The 20,351-nt window shown below is 33.5% G+C and overlaps 1 protein-coding gene across 3 annotated transcripts in view; it reads left to right on the top strand.

Annotated features, from left to right (window-relative positions):
• LOC145259797 (dmX-like protein 2) overlaps positions 1–20,351 on the top strand; it is a 441,223-nt gene that overhangs the window by 414,849 nt on the left and 6,023 nt on the right. For all 3 annotated transcript variants that reach the window (XM_080117569.1, XM_080117571.1, XM_080117568.1), the window contains 6 exons: positions 3,258–3,318; positions 5,080–5,210; positions 10,560–10,637; positions 12,599–12,743; positions 14,583–14,672; positions 19,353–19,480. In XM_080117569.1, coding sequence (XP_079973695.1) covers positions 3,258–3,318; positions 5,080–5,210; positions 10,560–10,637; positions 12,599–12,743; positions 14,583–14,672; positions 19,353–19,480 — 633 coding nt within the window. The remainder of the gene's footprint in view (positions 1–3,257; positions 3,319–5,079; positions 5,211–10,559; positions 10,638–12,598; positions 12,744–14,582; positions 14,673–19,352; positions 19,481–20,351) is intronic.

The raw sequence follows: 20,351 nt of genomic DNA, 5'->3' as shown, positions 1-20,351 counted from the left end.
ATTTGCATTTAAGCTGCACTGGATATAATTTATTAGCTAAGCTCAACTCCACACATATTTGTAAAAACACACATGCATGATTCCCTATGAGGATGAAATGTGGAAACTTCTGTGTAGCTTGTTTATTTTCATATATGTATATATATATATATATATATATATAAACTCTGTCGACTGTCCGAGTGTCCTTGCTTGCTTGTCTTCAACGATCAGGTGAGTCCATCTTAAAAAAAAGAAATAATGGATGAATTGTAAAAATATATACGTCAAAATCAACAGGAGTATTCATTATTATTATTGGTATTGAGCACTTTTGAAAAATGTTGATTTTTAGTTCATTTTGTCAATATACGAACTTAATATGTTGATTTTGTCTTAATACATGACTTTAAGGTTTTTTACATTTTTTACATTGTTTTTTTTTTTTTACTTTTTTTACATTATTTTCTTTATTTTACATCGTTTTTTACATTGTTTTTTTTACATATTTTTTACACTTTACATTTTTTTACGTTTTTGTACATTTTTTTTATTTTACATTGTTTCTTTTTACATTGTTTTTTATATTTTTTTACACTTTACATTTTATTTTACTTTTTTTACATTTTTTCTTTATTTTACATTGTTTTTTACATTGTTTTTTTTACATATTTTTACATTATTTTTTTTACATATTTTTCATTGTTTTTTTATTTTTTTTTACATTGTTTTATTTTTACATTTTCTTTTTACATTGTTTTTTACATTGTTTTTTACATTGTTTTTTACTTTGTTTTTTACTTTGTTTTTTTACTTTGTTTTTTTTACTTTGTTTTTTTTACATTGTTTTTTTACTTTGTTTTTTTTACTTTGTTTTTTTTACATTGTTTTTTTTACTTTGTTTTTTTTACTTTGTTTTTTTTTACTTTGTTTTTTTTTACTTTGTTTTTTTTACTTTGTTTTTTTTTACTTTGTTTTTTTTTACTTTGTTTTTTTTACTTTGTTTTTTTTACTTTGTTTGTTTTTACTTTGTTTGTTTTTACTTTGTTTGTTTTTACTTTGTTTGTTTTTACTTTGTTTGTTTTTACTTTGTTTGTTTTTACTTTGTTTGTTTTTACTTTGTTTGTTTTTACTTTGTTTGTTTTTACTTTGTTTGTTTTTACTTTGTTTTTTTTTACTTTGTTTTTTTACTTTGTTTTTTTACTTTGTTTTTTTTACTTTGTTTTTTTTACATTGTTTTTTTACTTTGTTTTTTTTACTTTGTTTTTTTTACTTTGTTTTTTTTACTTTGTTTTTTTTACTTTGTTTTTTTTTACTTTGTTTTTTTTACTTTGTTTGTTTTTACTTTGTTTGTTTTTACTTTGTTTGTTTTTACTTTGTTTGTTTTTACTTTGTTTTTTTTTACTTTGTTTGTTTTTACTTTGTTTTTACTATGTTTTTACGTTTTTTTTACATTTTTTTTGCATTCATGTCAGTTATTAAAGAAAAGAAAAAAAAATACATTTTTCACTTACATTAAAAAATTTTTTTATTTCAAATTAATGTTATTAAATAATTGACCACTTTTGGGAGAGATGAAACCCCCTTTTTAAACGCAACCTTTTGTCACATCATATATATTGATAGGTATGCTTGTAAATCCCAATGAGTTTATTTATTAACTCTTTACATTGATCAAACAAATCTTGAAACTAATACCAAAACTGTAGTATGTGTACTTGTGACGTCATTCACCTGGGATGGGTTGAGCTGGTCCCAAATAAATTCACCACATCACGAGTCAACGTAGTTCATCCAGGTCTGTTTGCTGCTGATTCCTCAGCTTACGTCAGCCATTTGCAATTCCATCATCATACACTGTAGATGCAAGGGTCGAGTCAGCTTTGATCATTGTGAGCTATGTCCTCAGTTGATCACCACTCTTTTTCTGCCATCTTGGTAGTCATGTCGTGCTTATTGCCTTATGAATCAGGTCAGTTAGGGAATGACAAAGTGTGTGCCCAAAACATTAGAGCTTCCTAATAAGAAGTATGTCCTAGGAAACTTGCATCGTGCATGGGTTGTGGCGTTTCATTGATTTACTGATATTGCCAGAAAGGTAGGAATCTGTTTTTTCATAACTACATGTAAAGGTTGGGAGTTGCGTAAGCAAAGTTCAACTCCTGTTGAATACATACCATTCATTTATAGGCTCTGGATGATGGATAATCCTTTGAATGTGCGACCTTAAGAGCAAATGTCAGATAGCCCACTACACAATTCAGATCATTACCTTTCCAATGAGCCTTTATTTATTAAATTCTGATCAATAGTCGCTGAGATTTGGAACTTATAAAATTACCAAAAAAAGGTGGTATATATATATAACATTTTTATTTATTTATTATTAGTAATCTACGTACACGCGTGTTTCGAGTTAACTAACTCTCATTAGCGTAGCTCGACTGTTTTTTTAGGGCTCGAACTCCAGACGGTGTTTAACACAGTCCGGTGCCTTAACTGTTAGGCCACGAACCCTAGATGACTTTACTGTTCATTTTTATCGCTTAGAAATTTACATTTGTTGTTGTTTTTGTTTTTTTTTCAAACGATGAATACGGTTAATATTGACTTCGCCTCGAAACTCGTATTTATTTAGAAAGTCGCCTATAATTTGTTTGGACGTATATATAACATTTTTATTTATGATTTTTAAAACAGTAATCTACGTACATGCGTGTTTCGAGTTAACTAACTCCCATCAGCATAGCTCGACTGTTTATATATATATATATATATATATATATATATATATATATATATGCTGGTAGCCAAATTGGATATTGAAATGCTCATATCTTTGGTTCTATAGGATTAAACTACATGAAAATTTGCAGCTTTTTGAAGATTATGTATTATTCTGTGATTAAAATTTTATGACAATTGGTAAAAAAAAAAAAAAACACATTAAAATATGCCCAAATTTGTCTATATTTGTATATATAGTATCCTGCAGGCTAGCTTCAGTTTTATTCCCTGTGGCCTTGCCAGGCCACTAATATATAGCTCTTCACACTGGGACATAGAAATTGCCATCTGAGATGAAAGTTAGATTTAAATCATTGTTGATTATGATGTAAGCCAGAATTAGGTCTCCTCATATTTTCCTGATAATGAAAGAATTTTTTAAACCAATTTTCATTATTTGTATTTTAATCTTTTATTTTTATTTATTTATTTTTTTTTAACCTGAAATGCAATATGTATATATATTTTTTTCTCTTTTGTTCCGAAATCAGATTATTCAAAGAAATGCAACTGGTGTACGGCGGATAGGTGCACATCCACACCTGCCTCATTGTAAGTTTTAAAAACAAAAGAAGTCGACTCTTATTATTTGCTACCGTGTATTCATGGTGATTTTTTCACCCTTAATCACTGCTAATGCCTAATATGATAATGTTGTGCTGCTAAATAATAGCTGCTCCCTTATCTAATATATATATTATATAATTATATATATTTTATTGCTAAGAAATATGTGCTGCCTTGTCTAATGTATTAATTTTAATTATACTGCTAAATAATAACCGGTCCCTATTTAATCTCTTGTGTATTGAATTTTAATTATGTTGGTTAATAATATCTGCTCCCTTATTCAATGTATTATTAGTTTTATTTCTAAGTAACTTCTCCCTTGTTTTATATATTAATATTTTGTTGTTAAACATCTTTCCTAATGTATTCACATTGATTTTATTGCTAAATAATAATTGCTCCCTTATCTAATGAATTATACGTACGTTGTTCAATTACGGCTTATCTAATTGTATTTTTATTGTTTATTGTTAAAATAGTAACATTCACATGAAGTGGCATAGAAGATTATCTGCCTTGCAGTCTTTTTTTTTTTTTTTTTTTTTTTTTTTTTTTTTTTTTGCCTTCGGGTCAAGATCAAAGTGTAGTATCTGTTCCGGCAGATACTGCACTTGAGATGGTTTGTACCAGTCAATGGAGGGGAAACCCTCTATACTGGGACAATTATTATTTTTGGTAACCAGAGTGACCCCTTTTAGGGGAGCTGGTTTTTACCTCACATTAAAAACGGCCTTGTGCCTAATTTGCTCAGTGGGGGAGCAAATAAATACCATCTGCCTTGCAGTCTTTTTTCAGAATTCTTCATAGATTCTGCCCCCCCCCCCGCCTCTTCCAAAAGCAGTAAAAAAAAAAAATTTAATTGGTCAATATAGTTTTGACCCATTAAATATTTTAAGAGCTTTTGAGGATCGTAAAAGTTAGCCAGGAATTTCTGGAGTGCATATTTCATTTTGTGTGAATTGTTGAAGTATTATTTATTTTTTTTTAAATATTTTTTTTTCTTCTAAATTTTACAGACATTGCTGATTTGATTATGGGAGTAGAGGGATTTGCAGAGTAAATTAAAATTTATGACTAATCAGGACACAATTTTTGCCTAGAATTTCTTCCATATTAAAAAAAAAAAAGAAAAAAAAAGTAAAACTAAAACAAAAAAATCTGTATGATGTAAGTACCTTTGACTGAATGAAAATGTCATATTCCAAAAATTATGTAAATTAATTAAGTAGTTCTATTTTTAATTTAAAAAAAAAAAAAATTCATGAGTAAGCAAAAAGGGATTTCTTGTTTTGCTTTTTGAAAGAAACAAAAGGGGATTAATTCAAACTTGCAAGATCTGCCTTGTAATGCCTACGATTTCCCATTAATCATTAAAAAATGATTTTCTTTATAAGAATGAAACTTTACATGCTTTTGGGAATACGATTTTTTTTTTTTTTCCGTCACAGGTGCATACATCATAAAATTTTTTCTGCATTCCCGTTTTTTTAATAGCAGGTGAATTTTGGACAAGCATCCAGAAATTTTTTTTTTTTTTCAAGCATAACTTGATCTCAAAATCGAGGAAAAACTTAACGTATATTTTATGTGATTAAAATATATAGAAAAAAAGATTTAAGGAAACAATCGTTGATTGACTCGACTTGAGTATATTATTAGATTTCCTTTTTTTTTTTTTTTTTTCCATTTTTGTATGTTTCTTTGTTTTTAATTTCCATTGTATATTTTTAATTTTATTTCTAGATTTAACAGGCAGTACTGATGGCAGTGTTCGAATGTGGGAATGGGGTCACCACCAGCCCCTGTCGTTACTACGTCAACCGGGATGTTTTTCAAAGGTCACAAAAGCTTTATTCAATGCTCAAGGTAACAAGGTAAGCAGGGTTGGTGATGTTCATGCCTTCAACCACAAAATCATTTTTATCATCTTTCGTCTATGAATCAATCCCTCATTCTAGTTTCATCCTTCTCCATGAATAAAATAAATTCATATGAATCAAAATTTCACTGGGTTAATAATACTGCTTGTTTAAGTATCTCTACAAGGCCACCATTCACTCATGCATGGAGTATTGTTGCCATATCTGGGTTGGTGCGTCCACCACTAGCCTCTTCCTCTTGGATAGGGTCCAAAAAGGGGTTTTCAATCTAATATATCCCACTTTGTCAACTGAGCTCCAACCCCTGTCCCATCACCGCACTGTTGCATCTTTGTGCCTGTTTTACGAATATTTTAATGGAATGTGGTCTGATAAACTTGTTGCATTACTGCCCCCTCGACGTACATATCTCCGACAAACCTGCTTAGCAACAAAATTACACCCCTTCACTGTTGGGGTACCCAAATGCCAGAAAACTTTCTACTTTAATAGTTTCTTCCCTTGAACAGCTAGACTTTGGTTGGTTGGTTGTTTTATGGCATATCAACCCTTTTCAGGTTATTTAATGCCAAATTCAGTGATTTTGAAGAAAGATTTTTTAATAGAATATATATATATATATATTTTTTTTTTTTCAAGTCGGTTTTTATTTAACCCATAGTTGGGACCCTAACAGGTACTACCACTCCGGGTCAGAGTGGACCGGAGCAATGGCAATTAAATGGTGGCTCCACACTCCCCAAAGCTTGCTAGCTGGGGCCTCACCATCAGATATAGTTTAAGGTCATATCCACGACCCAGCTAGACTTTGGAATTCCCTCCCTGCTTCCTTAACTGTACTGATATACAGAAGTTCAAATGTAACATAAACCAACATCTTTTGATTATTTGGATTCATCGGACTACTATTCTCATCTTGAGTACACTCAAGATGAGAACAGAAGTCCGATGAATCCAAATAATACGAATAACTAATCCTCATCTCAAAAATTCAGAAACGAAAAACCAACATCTTGTTAATCTTTCCTAGGCATGGTCAGACTTAAACATGGAACTTTTGAAGACATACGCAGACGAGTGGACGGAGCAACCCACAAACATCTTTAGAGTCTGAATTATTAATCGTCATTTTCTTGTGTTTACCTCATGAAGCAGAGTCAAAACTTACTTTCACCCTCCCACTGTCAGGATGAAGTTTTTCTGCCTTGTGATCTTATTGTAAAATTTCTAGCCACTTTTGTTTCGGAAACAATCTCGTTGCATGTCTGTACTAGTGCAGGCAATTTTCCCTCATTTTGTCTGAGATTGGCGTAACTTCGGATAATAGTCGAGTCTGGTCAGACAACAAATCCAATGCAACAGCTTTGTTATATGACAAATTATTTTCTTTCTGCCTCTTTTGCTAATGGTCACCACTCTGAATCATACAAGCAGTAGTAAAACTTTGAAACATCAATGTCTTATTGATTTTTTTTTTTTTTTTTTTTTTTTTTTTTTACTTGTGTTCGCCCCTAACAAGGCGTATTGCTCCTTGGACATAAGGGGCTACTATTTAGGACCAACAACAAGATGTTGGTTTATGTTACATTTAAACTTCTGCATGCCAGTACACTGCTTCAGATATATATCCTATTTTACCATTTAACTATGATGCTGATGAAAGAAGCTTTAGAATAATCAGTTTTAGACTCACAATTGCTGAGAATGGAAACCGTTAACACCAGCGCCAGAGTTTGTTCTCTTTCCTCCACTGCAGCGTGCAAGTTCCATTAGTATGTACAACTATATTCAGCTTGTTTATTAGGGGGATCTGCCTCCTTCCCTCAAATCTAACACCCATGAATCATAAATAAAATTTACTATCCCCCCCCCCCCAAGTAATCCTTGGGAGGATGGTATTATGACCACAAAACAGATACTACACTATACCCACTGCAAAAAAAAAAAATAAATAAATAAATAAAAGGATAATATCTGATAGTATGTTATCGTGATGAACAAATATATGCTACACTACTCCTTCCCAAAGGAGGAGGTAATCTCTTGGAGAATGGTCTCATGATAACAGCAGATACTACACTGTATTCTCATCTGAAAAGCATTAAAAGATAGTAAAAGTATAGTTTTGGTTTCAGACAAATCTGTTTGTAATCGATAAGGATTTTGAAATAAATTATTTTCACTTTCCATATATACACGCTACATACAAAAAGTAAAGAGATATTCACGAAAAATAATTCATACATTGAAAGTTTCTGCTTCCTTTGCTGATTGCTAACGCTTGAAGGTCCACAAAGCAATAGTAAAACTTTTAAGCATCTTTTATACTAATTCACATTTTTTCTTGGTGTTTTATATATAAAATAAATATATATATATATATAAAGAACTGTGTTGTGGTTTGCTTGAAGCAGTGTTTAACGGATAAAAGGTGTTTTTGAAGGCTTACAATGCAGGAATTGTACAGTCATTGTAAGCAGATAAAAAAAAATAATAATAATAATTCAATAATTTTTTTTCATTTACCTGATTATAGATGTTCTTTTTTCTTTTTCTTTTTTTTCTTTTTTTTTTTCAACTATAGATGGTATTCATTGCCAAAAATCTTTTGAGAGCATCTCTCATCATCAGTGGGTAGAAATGTACATCCACTCTTTGCTGTCAACTTTGGTTTAACTAAAAAAAAAAAAAAATTGTTGAATTATTATTATTATTATTATTATTATTATTATAAGGTAAAATTAAAGCCAAAAACAATGCGAGATTTTTTTTTTATATAGAGTAAAATTATTTCAACTCTAAACAACAGTAATTTTTTTTTTTTTTTTTTCTGTTGTATCCAATGGTGTTATAAATCTCAATATATTTCAGACTTATTAGTCCTTTTTCAAGAGAAGACAGCGGAAGAGTGTTCTTCATGAGTGCAAACTCTGTCTGGCCGAGACTGAGGCAAACGACAACCTACTTATATTTATTATTATTATTATTATTATTATGCTTACAACAACTGTACAATTCCTGCATTGTCAAGCCTTCAAAAACACGTTATATATAAACATGTATACATATAAGTTAAAAAAATTGTTTTTTTCAAGTTTACAAATTGAATAATTCTGTATGCTCCAAGCAAATATTAATATTTATAGGACAATCGTACTAAAATGAAAAAGTTCAATAGTCAAAATAGAGCATTAATATAAGAAATTCAGTTAAAACTCTGTAAATTAGAATTTACCACAAGTTATTACTCGTCAAGGAATACAAGATGAAAAGTTAAATTTTCCTTATTCCATGGAGTTTCAAAGAATGGTTTTTATCCTCAGAGTATAAAACCATTTTAAAACAAGTAATTTGTAGTTTTCAATTTTTGCGCTAACCAGCCAAATCATAGCTTACCTATGAATATTATTTTGCTACTAACTACTTTCCTCCGAGGATAAGAGCTATTCTTTGAAACTCTATGAAATAAGAAAAAATAAGTTGTAAATTCTAATTTTACAGAGTTTCAATTGAATTTCTTAGATCATGTAGAGTCCTGGATATGACCTTAAACTATATCTGATGGTGAAGCCTCAGCTTCCGGGCTTTGAGGAGTGTGGAGCCACCCTTTAATTGCCATTGCTCCCAGGTCCACTTTGACCTGGAGTGGTATTACCTGTTAGGGTCCCAACTATAGGTTAAATAGAAACCAACTTGAAAAAAAAAAAATATATTAAAAATTTTTTCTTCAAAATCACTGGATTCAGCATTAAATAACCTGAAAAGGGTTGATATGCCGTAAAACAAAAACAACCAAGCAACCAACTTAGATCATATATCAGCGTTGAAGTATGGCACTAACCAAAGAAGCATTAGAATTTTCAGTTTCAGAAGAATCGGGTTGATTTCATTGGTGTTAAATCGCTGCAAACCTCCGAATTCCACTTTCCTTTTGCTAAACAAACAGCATACACATTCGAAAACTTTATAATTTTCGTTTCTAATAAATATTTGTTTATCTAATCGACGAATTAATAAAAAGAAAAGGGATGCCTTCGTCTTATTTCGTTACGGAAATGAGAAATTATTTATGGAAAAAGAAAGGAGTTAAATAAAGGAAAATCTATTTAGAGAAAAGAAAATTATCTAAAGGGAGCAGGAGTAATAACTAAATTTAAAGAAAAATAACATTATCAAAGTTAGGCTAGATTATAAATATTTTCAATCTAACAATCTCGAGCAGAATTGACGTATTACTTTGAAAAAAAAAGAAAAGAAATGCAGGAACCTGACATTAGTCCAAGTAATCTTTTCTATCAAAACTAGAATTTGTCCCCTGTCGTGTAATGAAAAGTATGAATTTTTGGTCCCCCGACAAAAAGGAGGGTGGACCTGTAAATTCACCCTTTTCCGTTCGTCCATTCGTCTGTTCGCATTTTTCTCAATAACCACGCCTTGGAATTTTTAATAATTATTAATTTGTCTAATTCATCAGTAAAGGGAAATAAGCAATATGATCTTGCCTAGGTCGATCAAGATCCTCTGACAGCAGAGAAATTAATAGAAAGTTGCTGTTGCAATGATGCAATTATATTGGCAAAGGGTATCGAAAGAGTTGGAGAGTACTGAGAACCTGGGGAGACTTGTCGCTCGGACTCCAGGGAACACCATCAGTTTATTGTCAGTGAGCAGTCTCCGATGGTGACCTTTGTGAGAACTCTTGGTTAATAATAACAACAAAAATAGATCCGGCCTTCGGGTTAAGATCACAGTGTAAGTATCTGTTCTGATGCAACACTTTAGTTAATTTGTACTTGGTCAATGTAGGGGAACCCCTTATCTGCTAAGGCAATTTTTATTTTTGCCTACTGCCAGAGTGCCTCTTTTTGGGGTGCTGGTTTCCCCTGACATTAAAAACGACCTTGTGTCACATTTTGCTTTCGTGGGGAAGCAAATAAATACCAATAATAGCAACAACAACAATGAAACTGGACAAAAAATGAACATGAATCATTGTAGGAGCATTAAGAACAGTTGCAATGAACAAGGATAAAAGACTAGGAGAAATCAGAATCGAGAGGAAGATTGAGATTATATACAAGGCACAGTAATGCTGAAAACAGCCGAAATTTTAAAGAAAACCCTTTAATGTGGAAACCAATCCACGAGCCGCAAATGCTAACTGGCTACATAGAAACAAACTACAACGGAAGTAAAACATAATAGAGAAACACCACATGGAACCAAGAGAACTGAAACTGAAAAATTGTAAATTTAACTACTCTCTGCCAAAAAAAATATATATATTTATATATGTGCATGTTTTTTCTTCAATTTTTTTTTTTTTTTTTTTTTTCATTCTAGTGTTGTGTAAGTGATGCAGAAGGATCCGTTTGTCTTTGGCAAGTCGGAATCGGAAGCAACTTCAGTAAACCAATTATGGTAAGTTCCAACGCTTTGTATAGATTTTTTTTGTTGTGGCCTTGCACGTTGATAACAATCAAAACTAAGTGGTACAATTAACAAAAGTATGTTACAGAAGTATACGTCATGATTCTGAGACCATAATTGCCACAAATCTTTGCAGCTATGTTTAGATATGACTGTATTGTCTCTGAGCAGTCCATTTATTCCTGAAATGGGTAATCAGCTTGCCTCATAACATTTTAATTACCAATTCTTCCTTTGTATTTTTTTTTTTTCAATTTTGGTTCAAGCTTAAAATCTTTTATGGTGCTTATGTGCACTTATGTGACTGTGCTAGTTTTTTCAAAAAGTATTTTTAAATTAAAATCAAGTTTTCTTGTATCTTTTTTTTATTAAATTGTAAGGTGAAAGTACAGAATAATTACAGAAAATCTTCCGCTCCCTGTTTTAAGGATGGCTTTCTAAATAATAACGCTATTATTTCAACACGGTAACATAAGTGCATAAGTACCGTCTTTTAGTCTTGACTAAAACGCACAACTAAAGGCTGATCTATGGTTCCCCCTTGCCAAATTTTCAAAAAAAAAACAAAAAAAAAACATTCAACTGACTACAACCACCGTATACAATTTCTCCCACTCTCTACCTGTGCCTAAATCACAGTAAACAAGTAAATAAAAGCAGATTCTTTCTCAGAACTGTTCTGCTGATCTGTCTCTCGGTTGAATGCAACATGATAGTTTATAAATCCAATGTAGACAAGTTCTTGTTGAGCCGTCCTCATAAATAATCAAATTCTACCTAATTTATACCACTGACAATTACTACACTACCATCTTACATTCATTAACCCTTATCCTCGATTGGCTATCAGACCTTGATAAGTATTGACTCCCAAGTAAAAAAAAAATAAGACACAACATTCAACGTAATAAAATAAAAAATAAAAAATCATAAGACGTTTCTCACTTTTGTTTCCCTCGCTCAAACTGGAACATTGTCGATAACAAAAATTCATTTCTTCACTTCCAACCTAACTCCCAATAACTGTTCTTCTTGTCCATCAAAGTAACTTATTTCTGGCCAAGTCTTTATTTATCCCTCAGTTTTTATCACTTCCTCCCATGTATTCTTAGGCCTTCCCATATGAACTGATCCTATCTCAACTATTTTTTTTTTTATGGAAATCACTCGAGACAAGGCGTGAAGCCACTTGATGTAAGGAGCTAACAGGAAGAAAAGTTGATCATTGCAAAGAAAGGAGATACTTATTGACCTTAGTTTTGAAAAGACCAAGGCTGTAAGATAGAAAGAAAACATTGAGCAGGAACAGAGTTCCACAACCTTGCAGTCTATTTCAGCTTTTCTACGTCAAATAACTTAAAAACTCACATTCATTCTTGCAATGTGACCATACCATCAGAGTCTTCTGTTCTGAAGTCATCTCTTGATATTGTCTTGATTTCATCTTTCTCTGAGGTCATCAGTTTTTGAGACTCAACATTACACATCTATCGTAGCATTAGCAGAGATATTAAAACAATGAATTGATGAAGACCACTAGACCAACAAGTCAAACAAGCTGGAACAAAGGAAGCAGGGAATAGACAATTCTGAGCAACACATGCCATAATAGTATTTATAGAAAAATCTGAGACTACGTCTAATAACTTAAAAGCTCTCATTCATTCTATCAACGTGGTCATATCATCAGAGTCTCCTGTTCTGAATTCATCTCTCGATATTGTTTTGATTCCATCTTCCTCTGAGGTCATCAGATCTAAGCCTGTTTTTTAGACTCTTCATTGTGCGTCCATCGTAGCATTCTCGTATCATTTGTCTCCATGCAACACATGCCCATGAATAATTCAAATAATACAGACCCAGCATTTTTTTCTGCTTTTACTGTATCTTTGTTTCTGTCTTTTTTTATGATTTTTCTTTTTTTATAACTCCGATGCTCTTTTATTTTCCAGAGTCTGCAATGCCATAACAAGACGACGAGTGATTTCGCGTTTGTTGGCTCCTGCAGCTTGATTGCTACGGCTGGACATTCTTCTGAAAGCAAAAATGTCTGCCTTTGGGACACATTGTTACCCCAACGAAATGCACTTGTTCATGGTAAGTACTAGTTTTCTGTATGCTACCGGATCATAATGTAGCAATTCTTGTCTCCAACAGTTATACAGGCGACAGTTTGCAATGTAAACAGCTGGCCGGGATTGTGTTGTTGACCAAAACGGAATGTTGTATGTCATTGTCATCTGTTATTTTAATTGGTAGTGATACCTCTCTTTAACAGTGGAAGTAGTCATCATCATAGAGATGTTTATCTTTTTCTTTTCCCTGTGGCTGTAATAATGAAAACAACTGAAAAGAACAACAACTTCATTATTTGCTCTGGGCTGCATAGTTTTCTTGTTGATTATCTAGTTTTTTTGTTTTTTTTTACAGCAAGTTCAAGATGCTTGTATCTTTTCAATCATCCACTGTTGAGATGATGGAAGAGTCAGGAAATAGATATTTGTTCACATCAAATACCCAAGAAACTAAGTGGCTTATTTACCAAATCAATTTTCTGCAATAACAATCAAATCCGTTGCCATGGTCGCTGGAAAAATGGTGGGACCTTTCTAATGATCCAATAGATATCTCACTGCTGATGCAATTCCCTACCTATATAAGAGCCAGGTACGCCCAAAGATGGAGTATTGTTGCCACATCTGGGCAGGGGCTACTAGAAATCTTATTTTGCCTTGACAGAGTTCAAAATAAACTTTGTAGTCTCGTAGGGGATGCCGTTTTCTCTTCCCTGCAACCTCTTTCTCACAGAAGAGACCTTGCAGGCCTGTCTCTGCTTTATCGTTATTTTCATAGCAAGTGCTAATCTGATCTTCAATCTATGGTCCCCCGTTCACCAAACATTCACGAGAAACACTCGTCTAGCTGAAAACACTAACAATACTTCCCCCCACTCTTTATTTGTGCCTAAACCTAAACGTAGATTCCATGAACAAAGCTTCTTTCTTAGAACTGCACGCCTGTGGAACTGTCTTCAGTTTTCCTGCTTTCCAACTGACTACAATCTGGTTGTCTTCAAGTCCAATGTAAACAAGTTCTTCATGAGCCGTTAAGTAATCCAATTTACCAAATTTACACTACTGACGATTACTATGATATTGTCCAATTGGTTACTGTACACTCTTTAACCCTTATCCTCAAGTGGCCTCTGGGCCTTGATAAATGATGACTCTTATGTAAAAAAAACAAAACATTCTCATCAGCTTATTTTATTTAATGAGTTAAATATGGGATAATTTTGTTAGGATTCTTGATGTCAAAATATTAGTATATAAAGAATAAAATGTTTAGTTATCATAAGTAATAATGAACACACACTGTAACAAAATATGACCAAGTTGGCATTTTGTTGTACACCCCAGGCGTCTTGTTTTGTTGACATGTTGTAAGTTGTTGCTTAGTAGATAGTGACATCGCTCTGTATTTTTTTTTCTCTTTTGTAATCCACAGCTGAAGTTTTTTATTATGTAAGTTGTTGCTCAGTAGATAGTGACATCGCTCTGTATTTTTTTTTCTCTTTTGTAATCCACAGCTGAAGTTTTTTTATTATGTAAGTTGTTGCTCAGTAGATAGTGACATCGCTCTGTATTTTTTTTTTTTCTCTTTTGTAATCCACAGCTGAAGTTTTTTTATTATGTAAGTTGTTGCTCAGTAGATAGTGACGTATCTGTTTCCTTTTCTTTTTCCTCGTATTGCAGGTGTCTCATTGATAACAGCAGCTCCTTTCGTTAAAAAATTTTCTTTCATAAAGAAAGACTGAAATCTTGTCCGGAGAAAGTTTTTGAAAAGTCCTTTAAAATGGATATTGAAAATCTGTTTTTGTTTTAAATAATACAAGAAATTTAAATGCTTTTTTTTTTCTTTTTTTTTTTTTTTCAGCATTCACATGCCACGAACATGGCAGTCCTGCCATTATCTACGCTCCCCAACATCAACTCCTCATCAGTGGAGGAAGAAAAGGAGAAATTTGTATCCTTTTTTGGTCACGACAAAAAAAAACAAAACAAATCAAGATGTAAATGAAACCATCCTGATCAGGGTGTTATAATCTGCAGATTTATATATTGATGTCGACAAATGATCAGGGTGTTATAATCTGCAGATTTATATATTGATGTCGACAAATGTGCAGAAAGTATGTCTGGATGGTGCTACATATTTGGGACCAAACAATAGCGATTAAGTTAGTTAGTGTGAATTTTGGCAAGGGTCATACTGAGTGCATGATATGATAATAACCTATACTTGCAAAACAGAATCGTCATGCTAGCGTGATTGAAAGATCTGCAAAACAGTCGTTCCCAGGGTTGAATCACTGCTGCAAATAAGGTGGGTTCCCTCTATCGAGCTAGAAGACTACTCACACCTGAGAGTATCCTGTACCTTTACAAGGCCACCATTCGCTCATGCATGGAATATTGTTGCCACTGGTGCATCTACCACTAATTTCTCCCTCTTAGATTAAGTCCAAAAAACAATTGTCAATCTAATCGGTCCCACTTTATCAACTAAGCTCCAGCCCCTGTCTCGTCGCCGCAATGTTACATCACTATGCCTGTTTTACAAATATTTTAATGGAATGTGTTTTGATGAACTCATTTCACTTGTACCCCCTCGACGTACATATTCTCTGACAAATAAGCTTAGCAATAAGATCTCACCCCTTCACTGTTGTTGTCCCTAAATGCCAGAAAGCTTTCTATTCTAATAGTTTCTTCCCTTGAACATCTAGACTTTGGAATTCCCTTTCTGCTGCCTGCTTCCCAGGCTGTACTGATATATGTAGAAGTTTAAATGTAACCAATAAATATCTTAATCTTTTCTATTATATTGTGAAGGCTGCTGCAGGGAAGGTGGGCTCCCTCTATTGTGTTAGAAGACTGAGAGTATCCTGTGCCTCTACAAGGTCAGCATTCGCCCATACATGGTGTATTGTTGCCACATCTGGGCTGGTGCATCTACCACTAGCCTCTCCCTCTTGGATAGGGTCCAAAAAAGGGTTTTCAATCTAATATATCCCACTTTATCAACTAAGCTCCAACCCCTGTCCCATCACTGCAATGTTGCATCTGTGCCTGTTTTACAAATATTTTAATGGAATATGCTCTGATGAAGTTGTTGCCCTGTCCCCCCTCGACGTACATATCCCCGACAAATAAGCTTAGCAATAAGATCTCACCCCTTCACTGTTGAGGGCCCTAAATGCCAGAAAGCTTTCTATTCTAATAGTTTCTTCCCTCGAACAGCTAGACTTTGGAATTCCCTTCCTGCTGCCTGCTTCCCTGGCTGTACTGATATGCATAAGTTTAAATGTAACATAAACAAATACTTTGTTAATCTTTCTTAGACATGGCCCCAAATAGTAGCCCCTTACGTCCAAGTGGCGATATATGTAAAGGGAGACTAACTCTGTTCTGTCTGCCTGCTTCCCACCTGACTACAACTTGGATGTGTTCAAGTCTAGCGTTAACAAATTCCTAATGAACTGCCCCCTTAAGTAAACACTTCATCAAATCTCCACACTAACGTAATGTAATTGCAATAACCCTTATCCCTGAGTGGCTTCCGGGCCTTGATAAGTGGTGACCACTGTGTAAAAGAAAAAAAAAAAAAAAAAAAAGTGGATCTTGAGTTTATTTTCAGCATCCACCTAACTCTCCTTTATTTTGTCCTTTAGTCCTCACATTCCATGTGCGATATTTCTGACCAAGTGGTTGGTTGGTTGTTTTTGTTTTACAGCATATCAACCTTTTTCAGGTTATTTAATGCCGAATCTAGTTATTTTGAGGAACGATTTTTAATGGAGTATATTTGTTTTTTAAGTCGGATTCTATTTAACCCATAGTTGGGACCCTAGCAGGTACTACCACTCCGGGTCAGAGTGGACCTGGGAGCAATGGCAATTAAAGGGTGGCTCCACACTCCCCAAGGCCCGCAAGGTGGGGCCTCACCATCGGATATATAATTTTAGGTCATATCCAGGACCCTGACTAAGTGGGAAGAATTGCTTTTATTTCATGCTTCCATAAAAAATAATCAAAAAAAAAAGAAAGAAAATGGATAGAATAAGTTCAGGGACCTTCTACCATTACTCACCAACAGAGCATTACCATGGTCAAATAAGGGAGGTGTCTACCAGAAATGTGTACACAGGGTTGAGGACATGTGTTGCATGGAAAGAAATGAAATGAAAATAATATGAACGATGTGAAATGTAAGTTTAAAAGACATCTTTAGATCTGATGACCTCAGAGGAAAGTTAAATATAGACATTGTGAAACAGAAAACTTTGAAAGAATAAATGAAAACTAGAATAGTGATAGCAGTGGGAGGGGGGTAGGCCACGGAAAACATGGGAGGAAAGTGATAGGGATGAATTTAAGATGGAAGAGGCATAACGGAAGATCTAGTCAGTGAGAGATTACTTTTTAAGTCTTAAAGCTGTCCAACATATGCCAGCATGTAAAATTGATGATGATGATGATTTTCTTAGGAAAAGAATTACAGAATGCTTTTCAGAGTTAGTCTTGTGAAACGCAAGTGTTCGTGGGTGCTTGTGTAGTATGGTGCACGGGTGAAAATCGCATTCCAAAATAAATTAACGTAAAAACTCTGATATCCTTGTGTATTGGGTAAAAATAGATTTTTACACTAAAAATTAGGGAAAAAAATTAGACATTTTTAATTAAAAATAAGTTTTATCGTATTCTTTGGAGTCATAAGAGTAGAGATTGCACAAAACAAAAAGAGGATTTTTTTTTTTTTTTTTAAATTTTGCACAAACATTAGTCATGGTGAAAGTAAATTTTTGCCAGAACGGATTTTCCAAGATAACTCTGGTTGCTCCCCTAGTGGGCATCATAGAGGTAAAATCGAGCCCCTCAATCGTTCATCTGTTTGCACTTTTCTCAATAACTTCACATTGAATTTTTTTTTTAATTTTGCACAAACATTAGTCATGGTGAAAGTAAATTTTTCACTCGTAGAGGGGGACCTCGCATGCTCAGTTTGTTTAAACAAGTAATAGTGGATCTACAAAATATCAACACTAATTTTTATTTTTAACTAGCAGGGTTACCCAATGTTGCCTGGGATTGAATGATCGACAAATATTTCACACTCCTATTTTATTATCATCGAAATTGCTGAAATCGCCCATTTTTCAATTAAATCAATTGATTGCCTGCTATAGTTGACGGCCCATAGCAGTGCACCTGGAGAAAGCTCACGTGCCTCTCGCAGTGACTTAGTCCACGATACATCGTAATCTACATTGCACTGTAGAGAACCTGCTGTTGATTTTACAAAATTATGAAAATTAGTTTTTATATCCAATGACTTGAATGAAAGTTTAAAATGCAAAAGTCAAGTATCATGATTGAATTATGCTCTAAACAGAAACAGCCATTTCGAACAGGCCCCTGTCATATTAAAAAAAAACTTGCTGTTGATTTTTATGTCAGGCCTTTCAGCTTGTGTGGTAATAAAACTTCTCCAATGTACTTGCGATGTTAGGCTGTGTAAGGTGTTAACTTTAGTTAAAATCGCCTGTTCTTTCTTTCATCGGATTTTTTCGATTATCTATACTTATCGAAGACATTCCAATAGAATAAAAATAAAAAAAACTATTTAAGAAGACTGCCAGACACATAAAGTACCTTTGTGGGATTTCAATAAAAATCGGCCCAGCTGTTTTCGAGTCCATAGGGAACGAACTCATAAACACACAGATAAAGAAGTTTCTTTTATATAATAGTAGAGATAAAGATTAAAAGTCTACTTGAAAATTTTTCCAAATTTTTGGTGAGAATACGTATTTTTGCCTGGTATGTAAATATGGAAGTGTGTTTTTTTTTGTTTTTTAGTTGGAATGCAATTTTTGTATGTGCCCCATACTGCATAAGTACCTATTTGTGTAGCTTACTTGCCATAAGTACATTTATTATATTACTACTCTAAGCTCTACTTAAGCATTGAGCACTGTTGAAGTAAATCCATCCATCTATAGCCTTGAGCCCCTTGAGGGGCAAAGGCCATCCTCAACTTTGTAGATGCTTTTGTAGCGAGGAGTTCTTTTTTCGGGATGAGGGTGTTGGACTCACACCCAACCTTCCCAGAAAGTACATACAGCACCTAGTATTCTCAAATGGTCACCCATCTGGTACTGGCAAACTCAACATTGCTCATCTGGCAAGTACTGGTCTGTCAGCGTGATTGTGCCGTACACTGTTGAAGTAAATACTGAAATTAATATCTGTGCATAACATATCCTACGTAGGTATACAGCATAAAACGGGTGCGTTTGTGTGTTGAGTCACTCATTGAACTACGATTTGATTGTTCAAATCAAGATAAGGTGAGTTTGCAAGCCAGTTAATTTAAAAAAAAAAAAAAAAAAAGAGAAAGAAAAGAAGAGTGACTGGGATAAGAGTGATAGACACTGTATGAAAAAAAGTAGGGGTAGGGGTCGAACAACATACAGTGAGAAAGGGTAAAAGTGATAGACAGAAAAACTTTATAAGCAACGTATCACTTGGCGAGTTAATTGCAAATTACGATTAAGTCATATGCCACACAAAAGAATACTGTAAAGGAGTTTTTTCTTATTGTCTGTTTTAAATTGGTTCATACCTTAACGCAGTGATTCAGGTCTCTTTGATATGCGCCAGCGTCTGATGCGTCACACGTTTCAAGCCCACGAGGCACCCATCAAGTGTTTGGCTCTTGACCACGAAGAAAGATTCTTTGTCACTGGATCTGCAGAAGGAGACATTAAGGTGAGAAGAATGCCTAAACCCCCCCCCCACACACACACACTTCAATCCTTAAAAAAAACATTCAATCTTTTTGTGAATATGGGGTCATTGAATTTAGTTGTCTGACTTGTTAAGCTAGAAGGAAATAGATGGATTCTTCGTATCATTTTGATTCTTCGGACTACAGTTCTCATCTTGAGTATGATTTTCACAACATTTCGGTTGATGTAACCTCCAACCTATTGGAAATTTTTTACTGTCTGTCAGGTTTTTAATACTGTAAAGACTCACAACTACTATGTGAAGAGTTGCTTCCCCTTCTCCCCTTGTTTGGTTTAAGTGACGTTTAATTTAAGCTGTTGAATAGCTCGGAGTTATCTCTCCTTTGATTGTTTATATATAAGAGTATTGACGTGTAATTGCTCTTTTCGTGCCTCATCACATAAATAAAACCAGATGTGTCTTCTCTGTCTGTGTGTAAAACTAGAAACATATTAAATGTTAATTTATATTTTTGTCAACAGTTGATATGACTTCCAATATGAATTTTATTTGAAACAAGCAAGGTATTTTTTTATTTAATTCATAATTAACTATCAAAGGTTATTAATTAATTAATTAATCAATCAATCTACACAACCTTCTCCAGGTGTATCTTGTTAGACTCTGGAATTTGGCCGTAATTTTGAACGGAACCCTTTATTTACTTCACAGGGGTAGCATGCTCTCGTTCCATTAGCCACGATTGAATAGAGGTCCTAAGTAATTCAAAATTGTTTTTTAACTGAGAATTGAACCTTCAATCTTCAGGAGAATATCACTTTGACAATTGAATAAAACGAATAACCAATCCTTGTCTCAAAAATTCAGGAAGATAAATAGATGGAGATCA

Source organism: Euprymna scolopes, chromosome 35, assembly GCF_053919585.1.
Source record: "Euprymna scolopes isolate OS-2025 chromosome 35, ASM5391958v1, whole genome shotgun sequence".
Classification (NCBI taxonomy): Eukaryota; Metazoa; Mollusca; class Cephalopoda; order Sepiida; family Sepiolidae; genus Euprymna; species Euprymna scolopes.
Note: the sequence above shows the minus strand (reverse complement) of the source record. Positions and strands in the feature narration are given on the sequence as shown.